The sequence below is a fragment of the Hemitrygon akajei genome, chromosome 5 (genome assembly GCF_048418815.1).
Source record: "Hemitrygon akajei chromosome 5, sHemAka1.3, whole genome shotgun sequence".
NCBI classification, from domain to species: Eukaryota; Metazoa; Chordata; class Chondrichthyes; order Myliobatiformes; family Dasyatidae; genus Hemitrygon; species Hemitrygon akajei.
Window position 1 is genome coordinate 27,317,904 of NC_133128.1, and position 23,888 is coordinate 27,341,791.

General features: G+C 40.7%; 1 protein-coding gene across 3 annotated transcripts in view; it reads left to right on the plus strand.

Moving 5' to 3' along the window:
- Nucleotides 1-23,888, plus strand: part of LOC140727281 (sorting nexin-9-like) — a 68,925-nt gene that overhangs the window by 20,912 nt on the left and 24,125 nt on the right. For all 3 annotated transcript variants that reach the window (XM_073044540.1, XM_073044541.1, XM_073044539.1), the window contains 6 exons: nt 1,256-1,295; nt 4,335-4,422; nt 5,555-5,636; nt 7,416-7,541; nt 9,299-9,416; nt 23,358-23,488. In XM_073044540.1, the coding sequence (XP_072900641.1) occupies nt 1,256-1,295; nt 4,335-4,422; nt 5,555-5,636; nt 7,416-7,541; nt 9,299-9,416; nt 23,358-23,488 (585 nt within the window). The remainder of the gene's footprint in view (nt 1-1,255; nt 1,296-4,334; nt 4,423-5,554; nt 5,637-7,415; nt 7,542-9,298; nt 9,417-23,357; nt 23,489-23,888) is intronic.

A 23,888-nucleotide genomic window follows, 5' to 3' on the forward strand; every position in this document is an offset into this window, starting at 1 on the left:
AAGCCAAAGAAATGCATCATTGTAGCCTCAGGTTCACTTTGAATGAGACGAATTGTGTAAAGGGAAAAATTTGTTTTGAAAGTCAATCTACACTGGCAGTAATAAATGCTGTAGTGGTGTTGCATACAGAATATCATAGAATGGACTGAAATGTCATTATAAGGACCTGAATATTTTATTTCAGGACTATTCTGTTTCTGTCCCAACACGACCTCCACCACCCCCTCCTACATTGTTTACTCAATGTTTCTTTGACAACTTGGTTCAGTCATGGTCATTGGGTTGCACAGAAATCATTGCTCTTAAACAGTACCCTTGATGCACAAAGTACAAACAGTAGTGGATACGCCCTCCCCACCATTGACTACATCTACATCAAGAGATGTCACAGGAAAAGCAGCATCCATCATCAGGGGTTCCCATCACCCAGGTCATGCTCTCTTCTCACTGTTGCCATCAGGAAGGTGGTACAGGAGCCTCGGGGTCACACCATCAGGTTCAGGAACAGTTACTACACCTAAACCATCAGGCTCTTGAACCAAAGGGGATAACTTCACTCAACTTCACTAGTCCCATCATTGAAATGTTCCCACATCCTATAGACTCATTTTCAAGGACTCTTCATCTCATGTTCCCTATTGCTTATTTACCTATTATTATTATTTGTTTCTTTGTGTGTTTGCACAGTTTGTTGACTTCTGCACACTGGTTGAATACCCAAGTTGGTGTGGTCTTTCATTGATTCTATTATGATTATTATTTTATTATGGATTTATTGAGTATGCCTGCAAGGAAATGAATCTCAGTGGTTGAACATGGTGACATAATGTACTTTGATAAAAAATTTACCTTGAACTTTGATGCACAATATAGATACATTTTTTTCAAATATTTCAGGAAGTGACTAACTTCCTCTTCCAACAAAAATCTATTTAAATCTTAATTTCTATCGACAGTACAGGATCTCTAAAAGCTAGAAACAAAAAAAAACTAAATTTTGTGCCATGACTGCAGGATAATCTCCTGCCTCTGCATTGAAAAATAAAGCAAATAAAATAAATCTAGTCCTTTGCAAGTGATAGTTTTTTAAATTTATTCTTAGAATTTGTATAAATGTAACTATGATGTTTCATAACAGTGTAGATCACCAAAGATTTCTTTGACCTATACTGTCAGTGCTTAACTATAAAATATATTTTTCCTGCTTGTTATAATAGCCTGTGAACAAGGTTTCTCATCATTCTTCTTTTAATAGCTCGGATCAAAGAAATCTAGCAGCTATTCAGACACTTCAGGTATGTATTTGGATTCTTATATTCATGAGTTTCTTTTAATGTCTGTTGATTACTTTTTCATGCAAGTTGCTTCATTGTGTAGTTACAAAGACTGGTGTTTGATGTTTCTGAACATAGCCACACAGTCTTTGAGACTATCACAAGTAATTTTGTATAACTTGCACCAACTTACCTTGCTGTAGCACCCAAAGTGTTCAGAAATGCACAATCATTGGGTTGTAGATAGCCAGTTAACTGTGCAGGGAAAGCGTGGTCAAGGAAAAGTCAATTTACAAAACACCTGCAGATACTGAGGGGAGAATTGGTAGGACTTGTTGGTAATGGTGAAGCTGGAGATAGAGTTGTTGGGGAAGCAGGAAATAAAGTGGGTCAGGATGATGACAGTGAAGGGTGTATTCAGGAATATAAGGATGGAGTGGTGTAAGGATGAAGCCTAGGTGGGGACTAAAGTGGAATTTGGCAAGGCTTGAGGTAACAGGATTATCATCATTGTACAATTTTGACTTCTGTTCAATAGATGTTTTTGACTCAATGGAAAGTAGAAACAAGAAGGTGAGTAGGAAGCTGGAGAATTTCATTTGTTCAACACGCCGGAATTGAGAAGTAAAAACAGAACTGAATAACATTTCAGAGCTGAAAGAAAGTAGTTACAGGCCAAAGGTGGGGAAAAGCAGGCAGTAGATCAGTGTTCAACAGGAATTTTATTTAACAAACCACCAGGCTTTGATTTTGCTGATGTTTACCTTTGGGAAATTTGTTTCTTCTCACTCTTTATATTATATAAGGAGTAACTGGAGTGACAAATATCCTATACTTGATAAAAGAATGATAGAATAGAATAATGTCATTGTAATTCATATCACAATTTGCTGCCTCTCGTGCTAAATCTGAGCATTCAATTTCATAATAAACATTCCCTAGATCCCCCCAAAAAATATGTAATGCATTTCCTCATCAATTTATTTCCGTGTCCTCTTCTATTCTGAATAATTGTAGGACTGAAGAGTGTTGTACTGATTCTGTGTAGAGTAATCTAGTCAATCCCATTCCCCTCTTTCTCTCTGTAGGAAATGCTTACCTTCACATATTTATACTATTCTTTTTTGTAAATCAGCATCCACCACATTTTCGGTGGAACATTGTTTATACACAATGAATAAACACCTTTTCTTGGATCATCCTCGATGATTTGTCATTTTGTCCTCTTGTCCTTGAATTTCTGTTCATGGGGAGAGTTCCTTTCTATTTACCCATGATATTATACATCTTTATTTCTCAGTCTTAACTCTGATCTGAAAGGAACAGCCACAGCTTCACTAAAGTAACTTCATAAATGTTTCCTCTTCTCTGGGTCTACTTTAGTAAATCTTTTTTTTGCACCTGTGCTGGGGCTTTGCATCTGTCTTACAATGGCTTGATCAATATTATACAATACTTCAGTGGCCTCACCAGTGTTCTGTGAAGTTTCTCTCTTTTGTACCTTTTCTGCTCATGAAACTCAGGTTCCATTTTCCTTTGTTAGCTGCTCGGTTCAGTTGTCTTTCACCTTCAGAGATCTATATCCAGATCTTTCTATTCCTACATCATCTATATAATTCTACAAATTAGCCACCCCTTTCTTCTTGCAAAATCTATCATGTTGACAGCTGAAGAGGTTATTCTTTTTAAGAGTACGTGGGATGGTCTGTGATGCTCGTGACCTTTGTTTGTTGCTCATCTGAGTGGCTTGATGCTGAAGCTTGATTGAAAATGCTGCCGAGAAGTAGCTCAAGATATTTTCCTTCAGCTATATAACTGCAAATTGCATGACACAAACAATGGGTCACATTTGGTTGCTACTGTCTATTTTTTCAGCCAGCCACCAGAAGTGGGGGAGGAACAGCAAATGACTAGTCTATATTTCATATTCACCTTCAGGATGTTCCAGAAAAATAGTACAATTGTGCAATGTAGTTATTCGGTGGCCCATTATGAGGCCAAATTGGAGTCATTAATTCAAACACATTTAATAATTTTCTTTCCTGTGGAACAGTTCCAGGGATAATAAGTACATAAGGCACAAAAGCCTCTTGGCACCTTACAACCTCTCTGCTATTCAATAAGTTCACTATTCCCTTTTATCTCAATGTCATTTACATGCACTAAACCCTCGATTCTGAAAATATCTAAAGATGTGTAATTCTGTTTTGAGTATAATCAGCAATGCTTTTGGACAGATAATTTCAAGGATTTTCTACCCTCTGGGTGAGGAAATGTCTTCGCATCTTGATCCTTAATGTCTAATCCCTTGTTTTATAACTATGGTCTCTGCTTCTAGACCTCCAGCCTGGATAATATCATCTTTGCATCTCCCCCGACCAATCCCTATTATAATTTTCTATATTGCTGTGAGTTCATCCTTCATTCTTCCAAACCTCAGTGAGCAGCAGGCCCAGTTTCTGTTTTCTCCATCACATATCAGGAATCAAACTGGTTGCTCTTCTTCGTATTCCCATAAGTTTATCCTTCCTTCATTCGGGAGACCAGACAGGTACATTATATTCCTAGTGCAATCTTACAGGGGTCCATTACAAGTAAACCAATATGTTTTCACTCTTACACTCAAATGCTCTTGCCTTACAGACCAAGGTTTGGTTGCCTACTCAATTGATAGCTGTAATTGGATGTTAATTTTCAATTATTAGTCTATACAACACACCAAAAATCAATACTTTTCAATCTGCCATTTTAAAAAGTGCTCCAATTTTCCATTTTCTCAAATAAAATGGATGACCCAATGTTTTTTCATGTTCTAGTACTTGTGCCTTGCCCTTGCCTATTCACTTAGTCTTTCCCTATTCCCTTGAAGCCCTTCTGCATCCTCTTCATAGCCCACACTGTCATTCAGCTTTGAATCACCAGCATACTTGGAATAAATGCAGACTTCAGTATGGCATTACATGAATCATACAAGGCTTCAGATGAGAAGATTTGGAACAGAATTATTTAAAGTTTGAATGTATCAATGTGTATGTGAAAGCATTTGCCATTTTTACACAGAATCGATTGACCAAGACTATGAATTAATTACCACTGAACCAGAGGATAAGGGAGGCAGTAACAGACAGTTGTCTAAAAGATCTAACAGGTAAATTTTTACTTTGCATTTGATAAGGTTTGCACTTGAGCAGAAGATGGGTGATGAGACAAAGAAATCAACATTTCTGATTTTCAGTAGGACCTTGTACCTTTTGATCTACTCAGCTGGGGTAGGAATCATTGTGGTCAAAGAGAGAAGAATTTGCCTGTTGAGTTGAAATAGGATCATGTTTGAAATTTCTAGGTCTTGCTTCACTTATAAGTTTATGACAAACTTCTATACTATCCATAACACTCAAACCTTTGTATCATTTGCAATCTTACTAACCAACCTTTCCATTTCCACATACAAGTCATTTATAAAAATCACAAGAGCAGGGGTCCCAATCAAATTCCACAAATATCTTCTTGTGTGACTTTGTGACAAACGTTGTCAGGTAATACTCTAATAAAGTGGCTTTGTATTGCTTTCAGAATCATAGCATGGTTATGGGAGGGAAAGAGGCTATTCGGCCTATTGAGTACATGCCTGTTCTTTCCAAATGCAATTCAGATAGTCCCATTCCATGCTCTTTTCCTGATATCCCTTTTCTTTTTTTAACATTTTCCAGTCCTTATCCAACTTCCTTTCTATCACCATGATGACATTGTCAATGCGAGTATTAAGCATTACTGAGAAGCAGTACCAACTCCTTTCTATGTTTCCTTCCGGCTCAAAAAAACAACCACTCATTACGCATCTGTTTAGCCAGCTTTCTATCCATTAAAGCCTTCTAATTTATGAGATTAATAATGGCTAAGATAACAGGCTGTTGCTGTTCTACAGTAACATATCCAATTATCTAATATGATTAAAATGCCTTTTGTGTATAAATCTGTATTGTTATAAATTTTCATCATTGTTCCTAAGTCCTTCTTTATCAAAGATGAAACCAAATTTTCTAAGACATCCTCAGGTATAAGGTATCTAGCAGAGGAAACACTGCTGGTTTAGTTGTCTTCTTAATTACACTCCACATGCAGAATATGTGGTGTTCAAAGAAAATTATCAGTTAGAAATAACTAATGCATCATTGTCCTCGTATTGTGCACAAAGGAAAAATTATTCCTTGATATAAACAGACTAAAGGGTCTGGGTGCAGTTTGGGTCTTAACTTAATATGCTTATGGCTTTCTTGTAGGTTGTATCAGGTTACAAAAACAGAAGCTGAGCCCTTCATTTCGGGAAAAACTGTAAAGACAACCACAAAAATTCAACTAGTAGTAAGTAGAACGTAATCATCATAGTTGTTAATTTGTTGTTTTAATATACAATCCTTCAACGTCCATCGTTAAGTTTGTGCACATGATAATATCTGAGAGATAGATGATCAAACTGCTTGTGGGCAAGAATCAAAATGAATTCAAAAAAGAAGGGCGTTTTTTTTTTCTCCTCAGTGTTACCTTTGTGAGTTACAAAGAAGAGAATATTGTGGATTGTGGCAACAACTACTGTCCAATAAGAGTTCACAACAGAAAGGGGGACAGAGACCTATTTTTATGTACCTTGAATTCAGAAACTTCTGAGATCTCAGTTACTCAGTTTGTGCAAGTGTTTGCTAAATGAAAATGCACACTCATAGGTCCCACATTTAATTAAGTAGCCCAGCCAAAGATGTTGCATTCTACTGCTGGTAGCACTGTTGACTTTCAGCCATTTGGGACTGAGGCTGAAAGCTCTCGCTCCTATCAAGTTGAGTATCACTGGATTAAAGGTAGCTGTTGTCTAAAGTGAAATACAGACCAAAATAACCTAGAAGCTGTTTTTAAACACCAGGCCAATTTTATGTTGATTAATGTCAGCAGGGATGCAGGGATAAGCAAGGAATTCAACATGATTTCATGCCATAAACTACCACTGTTCTCTGAATTAGAGCACTCATAATCCACATCATAAGATGATAAGAGGCATAGATCAAGTGGATAGCCAGAGACTTATTCCCCAAAGCAGAAATGGCTAACATGAGGATGCATCATTTTAAGGTGATTGGAGTAAGGTATTGGGGGATGCCAGTGGTAAGTTTTTTTCTCACGAAGAAAGTGGTGGCTGCATGTAATGGGCTGCCATGGGGGCGGTGGGGGGGGGGGGGGGGTTGATAGTGGCGGATACATTAGGGACAATTTTAGATGGGGCACATGGATGATACAAAAAAGGAGGGCTATATAGGAGGGAAGGATTAGATTGATCTTGTAGTTGAGTGCCGTCGAGTCGTTGTCAACTCACGGCAAAACAAAGTGTAGTTTAGTTGTCCATAGGGTTCTCATGGCAAGACACAGAAGTAGATTGCCAAGCCTTTCTTCCTCACAGATACCACTGCAGGTTGGGTCCTGGCCAGATTCAAACTCAGGGCCATCTGCCTTGAAATTTAGTGCTGATGCCATTATACCACCCGCTGGCCCGAGTAGACTAATCTTCGATTGGGTTAAAATGCTAGCATGATATCATGAGCTGAAGAGCCTGCATTGTGCTGTAATGTTCTATAACTATTTTGAAGAGCAAGAGAATGCTTTTAAAAGGATCTTTTAAAATTTCTGAACTCTACCTATTTGATCAATTATCGGTTGACTGGATTAAAGTAACTCAATAGCAGAACATTATACTTCAGTATTTCTTCAAATAGTACACACTGTTAAATTACCTTCAACTACGTTCATGCTTCTACATATTGTGTACTTTCAATAACATAGAAAATAATATATAATTATATTTGTTTATAGCCTGTCTGAATCATTAATTTATGTGAAACAAATTAAATTAACATGATAACAACACACACAAAATACTGGTGGAACACAGCAGGCCAGGCAGCATCTATAAGGAGAAGCACTGTCGATGTTTCGGGCTGAGACCCTTCGTCGGCCTGAAACGTCGACGGTGCTTCTCCCTATAGATGCTGCCTGGCCTGCTGCGTTCCACCAGCATTTTGATTGTGTTGTTTGAATTTCCAGCATCTGCAGATTTCCTCATGTTTGTAAATTAACATGATTTTTCTTTTGTTTTAGTTCAATGAACATGGAGCATCATGGGTTTATCCAATAGTGCCACTGGAATGCTCGGTAACTAATCCTCAACTGGAAACCAAATATTCAGGCATGAAGAAATTTATTTCTTATCAAATTACACCTAATGTAAGTATCCTATTTTTGTGAGGCGGGTAGGGTTTATAATGAACTGAAAACTGGAACAGGGAACCTTTGTTGGAAAAGATAGTGGATAAACAGTTAGCATGATTATTTTAATGATTAACTCCTTTTCCAAAGAGGAATAGATTGGGAACAGCTTCTCTATTATAAATGTCCTTCCATTATTACTCACTGTGTTTCCAACAATGGGATTGTAAGTTTATGCTAAAACAATATTCCCCCTAAAACTGTAATCACTTAGTAGAAAATGCTTTTAAAAGTTAGGTGCTTAGGAAGGATGGAAAGATAATATAAACCAAATGGCAAGGTTCTAAAAGGATTACAGGAACAGGCAATCATAGATGTAGAGGGGAAAAGATCTTTGACCATGGAGGGATAAATTGGGAGAGGGATTAGTAAAACAGAGTCATAGAAAAGTACAGCACAGAAAAGGCCCTTTGGCCCATCTAGTCCATACCAAACCATTTAAACTGCCTAGTCCCATTGACCTGCACCAGAACCATAGCCCTGCATACCCCTACCATCCATGTACCCATCAAAACTTCACTTAAACATTGAAATCGAGCTCACTTTCACCACTTGTGCTGGCAGCTTGTTCCGCACTCTCACAGCCCTCTAAGTGAAGAAGTTTCCCTTTAAACATTTCACCTTTCACTCTTAACCCCCAGTTAAGGTTAGTTCACTGGAACTCCACTTACAGGGCTGTCATGGCGAGGGAATAAAGGTGGCCTGTTAACAGAATGACTTTTACAAAGGCTTAGGAACAAATAATCTCATCAGCTCAGTCTTTCCATTCATTCCAGGGATGTCAAGTAGAAAGGGAAAAAGATATAAATACTCCCAAGGATGCTATACAGTGACATGATATTAAAATGTGGACACATATAGGGATTCTGCAATATTGAGTCAAGTGGGAACATGTGTCGAGTCTTGGTCTGGATTCTGGACAATAATATATAAGAAAGATTTGATCAGGCCAGGAGAAAGGCACCAACACAATAATCTTCAGTGATCAATTAGAGTTGGGGTTGGGTTTTAATACAGCCAGATAGATCATTCATGTCCTGATCATTTAGTCCCAGCCCAGTAACAAATCCACAATGCTGTTGTATCTGTTACCTCAGCAAAGCTGTATGATGTTGGGATGTTGTAAGCAGGGAAGATATGAATGTAAAATAACAACATCATCATTGAATCATTACCCGGATTATCTCTTAAGTTTTGGTGCAACATAATAAAAAGCTCTTGGTACAACAAAATAGAAAACTAAAAAAATACATAAATGTCACCACATGTAACCCTGAGATTCATTTACTTGTGGGCATACTCAGTAGATCCAACAGCCATAATAGAATCAATGAACGACTTCTCCCAACAGAGTGGATAACAAGCGTGCATGACAACATCAGTTACCTTTGGTTTCTTGCGATGTAAATATAAAACTATCAATGTTTTCAGTGTTTTTCCAGATTTATAGACATTTAAAAATTAGATGGAACTAGTGGTCCATAGCATAAATGGTCATATGTTTAAACGGTTAGTCCTAATACTAAAATTTTGCCTTAATGTAGATGATGAAATCACAATTCAGAAAGAGATCTTGCTGTATTTTTTGAACAGTGCATTAAATTGTTCAGAACTATTTTTCCAATCAAAATTCCTGGATTTCACATTACCTTATTTCCTGACAAGAACTTTTGCTTACATTATCAGTTTTAAAGTTAACTTGCCATTATTTTTAGGACACAACTGTATCAGTTTACCATCGATACAAGCATTTTGATTGGCTGTACGGTCGACTATTAGAGAAGTTTGGTTCAGCAATCCCAATCCCTCTACTTCCAGAAAAAGACGTTCCATGTAAGCATTGGTTAAAAATAAATTTGCATTGTTTTATAGTTGACTACCATTAATGTTATCTCTGCAATCACAGCAACTTGAAAATAATCAGGTTTACTTGTAATGCTTACATACCTGGGTCAAAAAATTGAGAATATAACCTGCTTTTGTTGACTTTATTTGATTGGATTCCAGTTGAGCTGAGTTGTATTCACACACAATCATGTTAAAGTGAAATGACTACAGTATATATTTGCAACAGAATTATGTACTATCTATTGTAGGGGAATAGTGTTTGTGAAATAGCATCTTGCCATGAGCAACAGTGAAGTTTACCAATATTGTAGTTTCAAAAGAAAAAGAACGTGCTCAATGTTGATTTGACCAGTGGACAACTTTAAATGGCTGAAATTAAACTCAAGGGAATGATCTTGCCCAACTGCATGAACAGGCAGGTTAAACAAAAGGCAGTCAGTGGATGTTGTTTACTTTGTTTTTCACAAGGCTTTTGTGAAAGGCTGCTAAACAAAATAGGTTCCCATGTTATTACAGGCAAGGTACTAGTATGGATAGAAGATTAGCACAATTGCAGAAGGCAAAGACTGGGAATAAAGGGACTTTTCTGGTTGGCTGCTTGTGTTCCCTGGGGTCAGTGTTGGGTCTGCTACATTTCACACTGCGTGACTAATACGAGGGGTCATAATTTTAAGATGTTTGGAGGAAAGTATAGGGGAGATGTCAGAGGAAGGTTTTAAACGCAGAGTGGTAGGTGGTTAGAATGCTCTTCTAGGGGTGGTAGTAAAGGCAGGTACATTAGGAACACTAATGAACCTCTTAGATAGGCATATAGATGAAAGAGAAATCCAGGGCTATGTGGGTATTTGTGAGCAGTTTTGGACCCCTCATCTAAGATAGGATGTGCTGGCGGAGGAGAAGATTTAAAGGAGGTTTGCGAGAATGATCCAAGGAATGAAAGGGTTAATATTCGAGGCGTGTTTGATGGCTATGGAGTTTAGAAGGACGAGGGGAGATCTCATTGAAACCAACCAAATACTGAAAGGCTTGAATAGAGTGGATGTGCAGAGGATGTTTCCAGCTGTGGGAGAGTCATGAACCAGAGGGCACAGCCTCAGAATAGAAGGATATTCCATCAGAACAGAGATGAGGAGATACTTCTTTAGCCAGGCGATGGTGAATTTATTTCCACAGATGGGAGTTGTGGCTAAGTCTGTGGGTATATTTAAAATGGAGTTTGATAGGTTCTTGATTAGTTAGAGCATCGAAGGTTATGGGGAGAAGGCAGGAGAGTGGGATGAAGGGAATAATAAATCAGCCAAGTTCAGACTTGTTGGGCCAAATGGCCTAATTCTGTTCCTGTATCTTATGGTCTTATGGACTGTTATGGGTGGCTAGTTCACATTGCTAATTTGTATTGATGATGTACATTATAATCTAAAAGGCCTCAACTCTCCATGGCTACTAGTAATTAAATGACCAAAAAGCAAGGGAATTGATAACAACAACAGAATAATACTGAAGAACAGTTTCTCCTGATGTTTCTGTCTGTATTTTTCATTTTTAAATATTCCTTTTAACTAAATCTGTACAGATATGGTTAGAATTGCTGTGACAGTGATTATGTATAATTAATCTTGCATGCTTCCCTACCCATTGTGCCAGGGAAAATCAATGTAGGCAAAGGTAATTGTCAAAACTAAACCTGTGAGAATAAATAAAGGGATTAATGAGATTGTGAACGGGAAGGAGCTTTCAAAGGGGTATAGACAAACTGAATGAATAAGCAAAATATGGAGGATATGGAGGTGGAGGATACAGAAGAAAATTGTATTTATCCACATTGCTGCACAGAATAGATAAATGTAAGTGTACAAAGAAGGGTTGTCAGAATGTTGTTGGAACAGATGCCAAAAGCTGCTCTTGCTAAGTCTCGGCTTCCCTAAGATAGGCATAAGGTTTAAGTGGCAATAAGGCCTCAAGTCAGGAATGACTGGGCAGGATTTATGAATCAGCGAAGTTACAAGTGCACTTTCTAGCTTCTGTTAAAGCTGCAAGTGATCTGCAAAGTTATCTTCCAATAGAATAGCTCTGACATTCAAGACAGTTTAAAAATATGTTAACATTTAGAACACAGAACATAGAAATTTACAACACATTACAGGCCCTTCGGCCCACAATGTTATGCCAACCATGTAACCTACTCTAGAGACTGCCTAGAATTTCCCTAGCACAGAGCCTTCAATTTTTCTTAGCTCCTGTACCTATCTAAGAGTCTCTTAAAAGACCCTATTGCTTCCATCACCGCTGCCGGCAGTCTCTCTGTCACACACCCACCACTCTCTGTGTGAAAAACTTACCCCTGGCATCCCCTCAGTATCTATTTTCCAAGCCCCAAAAATATAAATATTTAATTAAATAAAATCACTTGTTAAAAGAAGGATTAATAGGAAATGTACTAACATTTATAAATAAGACACATCATTTTCTTAATAATTTCCACACTCAGAGTCTATGCGTTTAGGAAAATCAAAAAATAAGTTGCAGATTGTGGAAATTTGAAATGCAAACAGAAAAGGCTGTAACTACTGCAGAAAAAGAAAAGGTCCTGGAGCTCAAACATTAACTGTTTCTCTTTCCACCAAAGCTGCCTGACCTGTTTGCATCATTTTAGACCTTAAGATATAGATGCAGAATTAGGCCATTTGGCCCATCAAGGCTTCTGCACCATTTTATTATGGCTGATACATTTTCCCCTTCTCTGCCCCAATTTCCTGACTTCTCCCCATATCCCGTCATACCCTGACCAATCAAGAATCTATCAACCTCTGCCTTAAATATACATAAAGACTTGGCCTCCATAGCCACCAGTGGATACAAATTCCATCGATTCACCACTCTCCGGCTAAAGAAATTCCTCCTCATCACCATTCTAAAAGGACACCCTTTCATAGATTGCCCAACCTTTATAGAGTGTTTCTACCCTTAACTACTACATTCTCCAGTTGGTGGGTCAGCAGTGGTGGCCAAGTCACTGCCCATCTGCTCCTGACTTCCAGCTCAACTCCTCTCACCTGCTCCATATCCAGCACAAGGCTCTTTCTGCTTCCTTCCCCATCCTGCAATCTACATATCGATTGGGTGAACCAAATTGGTAAGGGTGCTGAGGAAGAGGATTTCTTGGAATGTATGCAGGATGGTTTTCTGAACCAACATGTTGAGGAACCAACTAGAGAGCAGGCCATTCTAGATTGGGTATTGAACAATAAGGAAGGGTTAGTTAGCAATCTTGTCGTGCGAGGCCCCTTGGGTAAGAGTGACCATAATATGGTGGAATTCTTCATTAAGATGGAGAGTGACATAGTTAATTCAGAAACAAAGGTTCTGAAGGGTAACTTTGAAGGTATGAGACATGAATTAGCTAAGATAGACTGGCAAATGATACTTAAAGGGTTGACGGTGGATATGCAATGGCAAGCATTTAAAGATCGCATGGATGAACTACAACAATTGTTCATCCCAGTTTGGCAAAAGAGTAAACCAGGGAAGGTAGTGCACCCATGGCTGACAAGGGAAATTAGGGATAGTATCAAGTCCAAAGAAGAAACATACAAATTAGCCAGAAAAAGCAGCACACCTGAGGACTGGGAGAAATTCTGAGTCCAGCAGAGGAGGACAAAGGACTTAATTAGGAAAGGGAAAAAAGATTATGAGAGAAAGCTGGCAGGGAACATAAAAACTGACTGGAAAAGCTTTTATAGATATGTGAAAAGAAAAAGATTGGTTAAGACAAATGTAGGTCCCTTACAGTCAGAAACAGGTGAATTGATCATAGGGAACAAGGACATGGCAGACCAATTGAATAACTACTTTGGTTCTGTCTTCACTAAGGAGGACATAAATAATCTTCCGGAAATGGTAGGGGACCGAAGGTCTAGTGAGATGGAGGAACTGAGGGAAATACATGTTAGTAGGGAAGTGGTGTTAGGTAAATTGAAGGGATTAAAGGCAGATAAGTCCCCAGGGCCAGATGGTCTGCATCCCAGAGTGCTTAAGGAAGTAGCCCAAGAAATAGTGAAAGCATTAGTGATAATTTTTCAAAACTCTTTAGATTCTGGATTAGTTCCTGAGGATTGGAGGGTGGCTAATGTAACCCCACTTTTTAAAAAAGGAGGGAGAGAGAAACCGGGGAATTATAGACAAGTTAGCCTCACATCGGTGGTGGGGAAAATGCTAGTCAGTTATCAAAGGTGTGATAACAGCACATTTGGAAAGCAGTGAAATCATCAGACAAAGTCAGCATGGATTTGTGAAAGGAAAATTTTTTGAGGATGCAACTAGTAGAGTGGATAGGGGAGAACCAGTGGATGTGGTATATTTGGATTTTCAAAAGGCTTTTGACAAGGTCCCACACAGGAGATTAGTGTGCAAACTTAAAGCACACGGTATTGGGGTATGGTATTGATGTGGATAGAGAATTAGTTGGCAGACAGGAAACAAAGAGTGGGAATAAACGAGACCTTTTCAGAATGGCAGGCAGTGACTAGTGGGGTACCGCAAGGCTCAGTGCTGGGACCCCAGTTGTTTACAATATATATTAATGATTTAGACGAGGGAATTAAATGCAGCATCTCCAAGTTTGCGGATGACACGAAGCTGGGCGGTGGTGTTAGCTGTGAGGAGGATGCTAAGATGATGCAGTGTGACTTGGATAGGTTAGGTGAGTGGGCAAGTTCATGGTAGATGCAATTTAATGTGGATAAATGTGAGGTTATCCACTTTGGTAGCAAGAACAGGAAAACAGATTATTATCTGAATTGTGGCCAATTAGGAAAAGGGGAGGTGCAACGAGACCTGGGTGTCATTGTACACCAGTCATTGAAAGTGGGCATGCAGGTACAGCAGGCAGTGAAAAAGGCGAATGGTATGTTGGCATTCATAGCAAGAGGATTCGAGTACAGGAGCAGGGAGGTTCTACTGCAGTTGTACAAGGCCTTGGTGAGACCACACCTGGAGTATTGTGTGTAGTTTTGGTCCCCTAATCTGAGGAAAGACATTCTTGCCATAGAGGGAGTACAAAGAAGGTTCACCAGATTGATTCTTGGGATGGCAGGACTTTCATATGAAGAAAGACTGAATCGACTGGGCTTATACTCGCTGGAATTTAGAAGATTGAGGGGGGATCTTATTGAAACGTATAAAATTCTAAAGGGATTGGACAGGCTAGATGCAGGAAGATTGTTCCCGATGTTGGGGAAGTCCAGAATGAGGGGTCACAGTTTAAGGATAAATGGGGAAGCCTTTTAGGACCGAGATGAGGAGAAACTTCTTCACACAGAGAGTGGTGAATCTGTGGAATTCTCTGCCACAGGAAACAGTCGAGGCCAGTTCATTGGCTATATTTAAGAGGGAGTTAGATATGGCCCTTGTGGCTAAAGGGATCAGGGGGTATGGAGAGAAAGCAGGTACAGGGTTCTGAGTTGGATGATCAGCCATGATCATACTGAATGGCAGTGCAGGCTCGAAGGGCCGAATGGCCTACTCCTGCACCTATTTTCTATGTTTCTATGTTTAAGCTGCTTGGTTCATGCTCTTTTCATCAAAGCCCAGTGCAGACAGTGACCTCCGTGCGGACCTTGCTGGGAACCCTCTACAGCCGATCTCCACGGGGAATAGCCACGTCAACCATCCTTTGTCCCTGCATTCCTGTACGAAGGACTGGTACTTCAGTGCTTTCCTCTTGTGAGCCTCCTTGCATCCGTCCTCCCATGGTACTGTGAGCTCCACCAGGATGATTTTCTTGTCTTTGGTGGACCACAGTACAATGTCTGGTCTGCGCCACCTCCAGGAACTGCAACTTCCTCCCCACATTGACCCTGAGCTCCCATGATTTGGCAGTTTTGCAGCAGATTGGATTTAGGCCTCTTTGATGTTACTGGTGTGGCCCTCTCCTTAATGGAAATGACTGCCCTGTTTGCCTCTCTGCCAGCTGGTCTCTTTTTGCACCTCTCCCACTCCAGTGTGTCAGCAAGGGAGAGCAGGACCCTGTCGTGGCACCACCTACACCGTCCTTGTGTTGAAGCTGTTTTGTATCCTGACAGTATGTGTGCCAGTGAACCCACGATCATAAAGCTTGCAGATAGGGTCCTCTCTCGGACCCCACGTGTACAGCTGTGATGGTGTAGGGAGAGTGTTGTATGCAGACCGCAGGAGGAAGGAAATGTGGAAGGGCTCCAGTTTCCAAAGCTCTGCCCAAGTGATCTTATGTTTGGGAAGATCCCATTTCATCCAGGTGCCCAGTGAGCCCAACTCCACTGCTTTTGATACCTGCCTTTGGTCCTCAAGGTTCCATACCTCTGCCTAGACCATGTCACTCCTATCCCTTGCATTTGCACTGCCCCATTATTAGAAGTGTGCTGAGCCGAGTCCTTGTCCTCCCAGGCATGGTTTGCCGATGATGTCTCTCAATTGCAGGGAGCTCACTGCCTGGTCTATAGCCAAGTTGGCGGCCCACTTTCGGCCCGATTTTGTTCTGACTCCTGCTTGATTTATTAGATTGTCATCATGGCCCCTCAGTGTTAACACAGCTCTAAACTGGCCACCTTGAAATCCTCCATGACTGATGACAATGGGAGCTGTAGTTGATCTGATCTTATGTAGAGTGCCACTGAAGAAAAGTTGTGGGGTGGGGGGGGGTGAGGAAATCCCCAGCCACTTCCACAGGTGCATGTTGACTTTCCTCTTGATGCCTTCTATAGGACATCAAGGGGAACTCATACACTGTGAAAAGCCAAAGCAGCCTTGTTAGGAGACCAAGTTGCTACAACCATGTCTTAAATTTACTAGGGAGTCTGGTTTTGTCAATCTTCTTCAGCCATTCTTCAATCTACTTTACAGTATCGGTGATGTTGGCACTGTCCTTCATTGCTGCATTAAACCACTTTCCAAGACACTTCACTGGGTTGGCCTCTATGGAATGACTGCTCCCTGTACTTGAAGACTGAATTTGCTAGTAACCTTGCCCTTTTTGATCATCATACATCTGGACTTCCTGGGCTGGAAGCCATCCGAGCCCAGGTAGCTACATTGTCCAGGGTTTCCAATACCTACCTGGCTTGGTCATGGGTTACAGTGGTTACTGTGAAGTTATCCATGATCCCCCATATTACAGGCTGTCAGATGCCGGGATCCAACACTGGGCCTCAGGTTATGTCTGCTGCTGCTGATACGAGGAGGTTCATACCCATGACAAACAAAATTGGGGTGATGGCACAGCTGGTTGGAATCCCTTTTTGGAGGTCTTGCCACCTGGTTGTAAAGAAAATAGTCTAGCCTTTTATTTCTCCTACCAAAGTGCATGATCATACACTTCCTGACACTGTTTTCCAAATGCCACCTCTTTCCCCATTCTCATAATCTGTCTAAGCCCTTCTGTAGCCTCTCTACTTCCTCAAAACTGCCTGCTTCCCACCTATCTTACCACCATCTGCAAACTTTGCATCAGAGCCATCAATTCTGTCATCCAAGACATTGACATATAATGTAAAAAGAAGTGGTCCCAACACAGACCCTTGTGGAACGCCACTATTCACGGGCAGCCAACCAGAAAAAACTCCCTTTATTCCCACTCTTTGCCTCCTACCATCCAGCGACGCCTTTATCCATGCTAGTATCTTTCTTGTAATACCATGGCTTTTAGAAACATAGAAAGCCTACAGCACAATACAGGCCCTTCAGCCCACAAAGATGTGCTGAACATGTCCCTACCTTGGAAATTACTAGGCTTAAAATAGCCCTCTACTTTACTAAGCTCCATGTACCTATCTAAAAGCCTCTAAAAAGACCCTATCGTATCCGCCTCCCCCACCGTTGCTGGCAGCCCATTCCACACACTCACCACTCTCTGAGTAAAAAACTTACCCTTGACATCTCCATCCTGACATCTTTTAACGTGATAATCAGCCTCATATGCGGCACCTTGTCAAAGACCTTCTGAAAATCCAAGTTGTTGACTTCAGAGCACGGAGCGACCACTCCCCGATGAACATCGACGGCTCCTCGGTAGAGATCGTAAACAGCACCAAATTTCTTGGTGTTCACCTGACAGAGAATCTCACCTGGTCCCTCAACACCAGCTCCATAGCAAAGAAAGCCCAGCAGCGTCTCTACTTTCTGCGAAGGCTGAGGAAAGTCCATCTCCCACCCCTATCCTCATCACATTCTACAGGGGCTGTATTGAGAGCATCCTGAGCAACTGCATCACTGCCTGGTTCGGAAATTGCACCATCTCGGATCACAAGACCCTGCAGCTGATAGTGAGGTCAGCTGAGAAGATCATCAGGGTCTCTCTCCCTGCCATCACGGACATTTACACTACACGCTGCATCCGCAAAGGAAACAGCATTATGAAGGACCCCATGCACCCCCATACAATCTCTTCTCCCTCCTGCCGTCTGGGAAACGGCTCCGAAGCATTCGAGCTCTCACAACCAGACTATGTAACAGTTTCTTCCCTCAAGCTATCAGACTCCTCAATACCCAAAGCCTGGACTGACACCTTGCCCTACTGTCCTGTTTATTATTTATTGTAATGCCTGCACTGTTTTTGTGCACTTTATGCAGTCCACTGTAGGTCTGTAGGCTAGTGTAGCTTTCTCAGTGTTTTTTTTATTATGTAGTTCGGTCTAGTTTTTTTGTACTGTGTCATGTAACACCATGGTCCTGAAAAACGTTGTTTCATTTTTACTATGCACTGTACCAGCAGTTATGGTTGAAATGACAATAAAAGTTGACTTGACTTGACTTGATGTACACAACATCAACCAAGTCTGCTTCGTCTATCCTGCTTGTTATTTATTCAAAGATTTCCGATAGATTTGTCAGACAAGAATTTTCCTTGAGAAAACTATGTTGCCTACAGCCTCTTTCATCATGTGCCTCCAAGTATCCCAGAACCACATTCTTGACTCCAACATCTTCCCAACCATTGAGGTCAGACTAACAGGCCTGTAATTTTCTTTCTTCTGCCTCTCTCCCTTCTTGAAAAATGGAGTAACATTTGCAATTTTCCAGTCTTCCACAAGCATTCCAGACTTTCATGATTCTTGAAAGATCATTACTAATGCCTCCACAATCACTTCAGCCACCTCTTTCAGAGCCCTGGGGTGTACGTTATCTGATCAAGTAGACTTACCTATCTTTGGACCTTTCAGATTCCTAAGAAGCTTCTCCCTAATAATGGCAACTTCACATACTTCTGACCCCTGATGCCCTTGAACTTCCAGCATACTGCTAGTGTCTTCCACAGTGAAGACTGATGAAAGTACTTATTTTCATTTCAATGTCTCCCATTGTTGTGGAAAAAAAATCTCAGGAGCAGCAGACAGAATAGATCAGGCCGACTCAGAGAATTGTTTCAGACTAAAGGGTTTTATTACATGATATCATGGAGAGCCCAGACTCCTAAAGCAGAGTTCTGAGACTCTGCTCAACAATGGATTACACTCTTATTTATACCCCAGGCGTACATGACAAGAAGCACTTAAATATGAAAAAGGAGGGAACTTCAACTACAAATCATTAGAATAGCAAAGTTGCACTATATGTCCTTGAGTGGTTATACAGTTTCTTAAGTGTTAGTTCACAGGACAGTATATCAGGCTTTCCCAAGCACAGACATGATGATTCTTAGAACAAGGAAGCACAGAGATAGTTATGTTCCCATCCCGTCTACAAAGCACATTTCAGTCACACAGTGTACATTAGTCGGAGATAAGTGATTACAGACTTTGAATTCACATACTAGAGGAAGGTCATTAACCCCTTAACAGTCATCACATTGTTTTACTATTTTTCTTCCACACCCATTACTACCTCTCCAGCATCATTTTCCACTGGTTTGATATCCACTCTCACCTCTCTTTTACACTTTATGTATCTGAAGAAACTTCTGGTATCCTCTTTTATATTATTGGCTAGCTCACTTTCGGATTCTATCTTTTACTTAATGACATTTTATGTGCCTTCCGTTGATTTTTAAAAGCTTCCAATCCTCAATCTTCCCTCTAACTTTTGCTCTATTATATGCCCGCACTTTGGCTTTTATGTTGTCTTTCACTTCTCTTGTCAGCCATGGTTGTGACATCTTGCCTTGAGAATACTTCTTCCTCTTTGGGATGTATATATCCTGTGCCTTCCGAATTGCTTCCAGACATTCCAGCCATTGCTGCTCTGCCATCATCCTTGCCAGTGTTCCCTTCCAATCAATTTTGTCAAGCTTCCCTCTCATGCCTCTGTAATTCCCTTTACTCCACTGTACTACTGATACATCTGCTTCTCCTCCTCAAATTGCAAGGTGAATTCTATCATATTAGGATTACTTTCCCCCGAAGGGTTCTTTTATCTTAAGCTCTCTAATGAACTCTGATTCATTGCACAGCACCCAGCCCAGATTAGTTGATCCTCCAGTGGGCTCAAACACAAGCTGTTCTAAGAAGCAATTTCGTAGGCATTCTAGAAATTCCCCCACTTGGGATCGAGCATTAACCTGATTTTCCCAATCTACCTGCATGTTGCAATCACCCGTACTATTGTAACATTGTCCATTTGGCATGCATTTTCTATCTGCTGTTGTATTTTGTATACCACTGTTTGGGGGTCCGTATAGAACTCCCATCAACGACTTTTTACCCTTATAGTTCTTTGTTTTAGCCACAACTATTCAGCACCTTCCAAACTCTTTCTAATGATTTGATTTCATTTTTCACCAACAGAGCTAGTCCATCCCCTCTACCTATCTGCTGTCTCTTTCAGTACAATGTGAATCTTTGGAAAGTAAGCTGCTAGCTGTAATCTTTTCTCAGCTATGATCCAGTAATACCCACATCATACGTGCTAATCTGTAGCTGTGCTACGTTCATCAATCTTATTCTGTATACTGCGTGCATTCGAATATAACACCTGCAGTCCTGTATTCACCCTTTTTGATTTTGTCCACCTTTTACATTGCAGCTCATCCTGTTGACTGCAGTTTTGCCCTATCAACAGAACTCTCCTTGCTATGAGTCTTTCTACACACTGTCTCTGTTTGCAAATCAATTATCTCTTCCTCAGCACTATCACTCTGGTTCCCATCCACCTGCCAAATTAGTTTAAACCCACGGAACAACTCTAGCAAACTTGCCTGCAAGGATATTGGTCCCCACTTGGGTTCAAGTGTAACCCATGCCTTTTGTATAGGTCATAGCTTCCCCAGAAGAGATCTCAATGATCCATAAATTTGAACCCCTGCCTCCTTCACCAGTTCCTCAGCCGTGCATTCATCTGCCAAATCATGCTATTCTTACCCTCACTGGCATGTGTCATGGGCTGCAATCCAGAGATTACTACCATGGAGGTCCTGCTTTTCAACTTTCTACCTAGCTCCTTTAAATCTATCTTCAGGACCTCCTCACCTTGTCTACCTATGTCATTGGTGCCAATATGTACCAAGACTTCTGGCTGCTCCCACTCCCCCTTTAGAATGCCGTGGTCTCTAACTGAGACATCCCTGACCCTGACACCTTGGAGGCAACATACCATTCAGGTATCTTTATCATGTCCACAGAACCTTGTCTCTGTTCCTCTGACTATGGAATCTCCTATCAACACTGCAGTCCTCTTCACCTCTCTGTTCTTCTGAGCCACAGCACCAGACTCAGTACCAAAGACCTGGTCTCTGTTCACCCCCTCCACCCCTGTAGGTCATTCCCCTCAATAGAATCTAAAATTGTATATTTATTATTGATGGGAACAACCACAGGTGTACTCTGCACTGGCAGTGCAATTCCCTTCGTTCTCCTCACAGTCACCCAGTTACCTGTCTCCAGCATCCTGAAGGTGACTAGGGAGGCTGTTCTCTCTCTTATGTTTTCTGTTTTTATTTTGTGTATTTAAGTTTGAACCTGTTTCCCTTGATATGATTCTCTTCAGACTGTAGTTTTAATATAATTCATACCAAATAATTGAATTAATGGTAACACTTGATTGTGCATTTCTGTTGTATGAAACTAGTGTTGGGATATACAGAGCATCGTTGATACGACTGAGGTTTCCTGCTCAGTTATGTATGATATCATTCTTGCATTTATACAGTACACCCACTCACCCCAAGAATTCCTAGAATCCATGAATAAATTGTGCAAACAATGTTGTAAACAGTGAGGAGATTAGATGCAAACTTCAGGAGAAAATTGTCAAGCTTTAGAAATAAGCTGTTACATAACAGTTAAAATTTAATATAGATAAATATGAGGTGATGCACTTTGAAAGAATTTGAGAAGAGGCAACAGAAAATATGGAAAACAAAATAAGGAGCCTCTGTAAATCATGCCGAGGATGTACGTAAGTGGTAGAATCTGGGAGGAGATGATGAGAATGTGGGGAGAATGGAGATGGGGTTAATGAATGAGTTCTGCAAAATGTTGGTTAACAGTAGGCAAACACTCAGTGGATGAAAGGGCCATCTCATATACTGCTTGGCTCAATGCCTCTATTCCGTATGATGTCTCACCAAAGCCCTGTAGTATCTCAGAAAGACTCTTATTTTTATAATCCAACCACTTTACAATAAAGTCCAAAATATCATCTGATTTTCTGACCATTTACCACATTTGCATGTTTACCTCTTGACTTTCATGAATATTGAGTCAATATCCTCTGCACAACAATATTGACTGTACTCTTTTCCATAGATGCTGCCTGGCCTGCTGAGTTCCTCCAGCATTATGTGTGTGTTGCTAGTATTCACTAGATTCTCACCGTTTAAAACAAGTGCTTCTTTCTAATCTTTTTATGTCACATTTTCCCACATTGTACTACATCTGTCATCTTCTTTCCCACTTGCTCATTTTGTCTGTGTCCACTTGCAGACTCTTTACATCAGCTTCACTGTTCACGCTCACACCTAGTTTCATAACATCAGCAAGTGTGGCTGTGCTGCACCCTGCTTTTCATCCAAGGCATTAATAATCATTTGAAATGTTCAGGGCTAAGAAATCATCCCTCTGGTGCCCTGTAAAGTAGTCAACATCCAACCAGTAAACAATCTGTTTACCCTACTCTCTGATCTTTGCCCTTAACTAACCCTGTATCAATGCTAGTAAGTTATCCAGATACAGAAATTGGAACATTACAGCATAATACAGGCCCTTCAGCCCACAATGTTGAGCCAAAATCTTAACCGACTCCAAGATCAATCTAACCCTTCCCTCCTACCTAGCACTCCAATTTTCTTTTATCCATGCACTACCTAAGAGTTCTTAAATGCTCCTAATGTATGTGCTTCTACCACCACCCTTGGCAGGGAATTCTGCATTCAACACATTCTTGCAAAAAGGTTGTCTCTCACATCCCCCTATACTTTCCTCCAATCACCTTAAAATTATGTCCCCGATATGAGCTCATTCCCCCCCTGGGAAAAAGCCTCTGGGTGCCCTCTCAATCTGTGCCCCTTATCATCTTGAGCACCTCTCTCAAGTCGTCTCTCATCCTCCTTCGCCTCAACGAGAACATCTGTGATAACCTTTTTGAAAGAAAGAACGGCTAGCCTTATTTGTCACATACAGCAAACTGTGTATTTTGCACGCATCAAATCAGATCACCAAGAATTGTGCTTGGTAGCCTGCAAGTGTCACCATGCTTCCAGCACCAAAATAGCATGGCCACGACTTGCTAAACCTAACCGTACATCTTTGGGATGTGGGAGGAAACCCTCGCCACCACGCTGGCACGGTAATAGTGTTGCGCTAACCACTAAGCTTCCGCGCCATCCCACTTTGTGTGGTCAATAAGAGTCAATATAACGGGTTACATCTGATTCTCGGATTAGGCTGCCATTTGATCATTGATCATTGAGTCCCTGTATGGTTTGCCTTTGTAAGTTCATCCTTGATTGTTTTCAATCTACAGGGCGGTTCAGTGAAGAGTTTATTCAGGCTCGCATGGGTGGACTGCAGATCTGGATCAACCGTATATCTCGTCACCCCGTGATCTCCCAGAGTGAAATTTTCCAACACTTTATCAGAAAAAACGATGAAAAAGTGAGTGAGTGTTTCAGTCCTTTTGAGTCCTGATGTAGGGTCGTGGCCCGAAATGTCGACTGTACTCTTTTCTATAGATGCTGCCTGGCAGCTGAGTTTCTCGAGCGTTTTGTGTGTGTTGCGCATATTTCCAGCATCTGTTAGATTTTCCCTTGTTTGTGAGTATTTCAGTCACTGTTTTGAAGAAAGCTAAGCCGAGAAAACATATTTATTTATGCTTGGTTTTCAAACTTAACCACATTTCATGGATTTAGCCTTTACTTCTATTAAACCCCATGATGGTCTGAACCAGCATAACAAATACCACAAATTGACAGATACTAAATACAAAACATAAGTGGAAAATGCTTAACGTTTTGAAGGCTACATTAAGAAGAGCCAAAACCCAGCACTGAAGTGG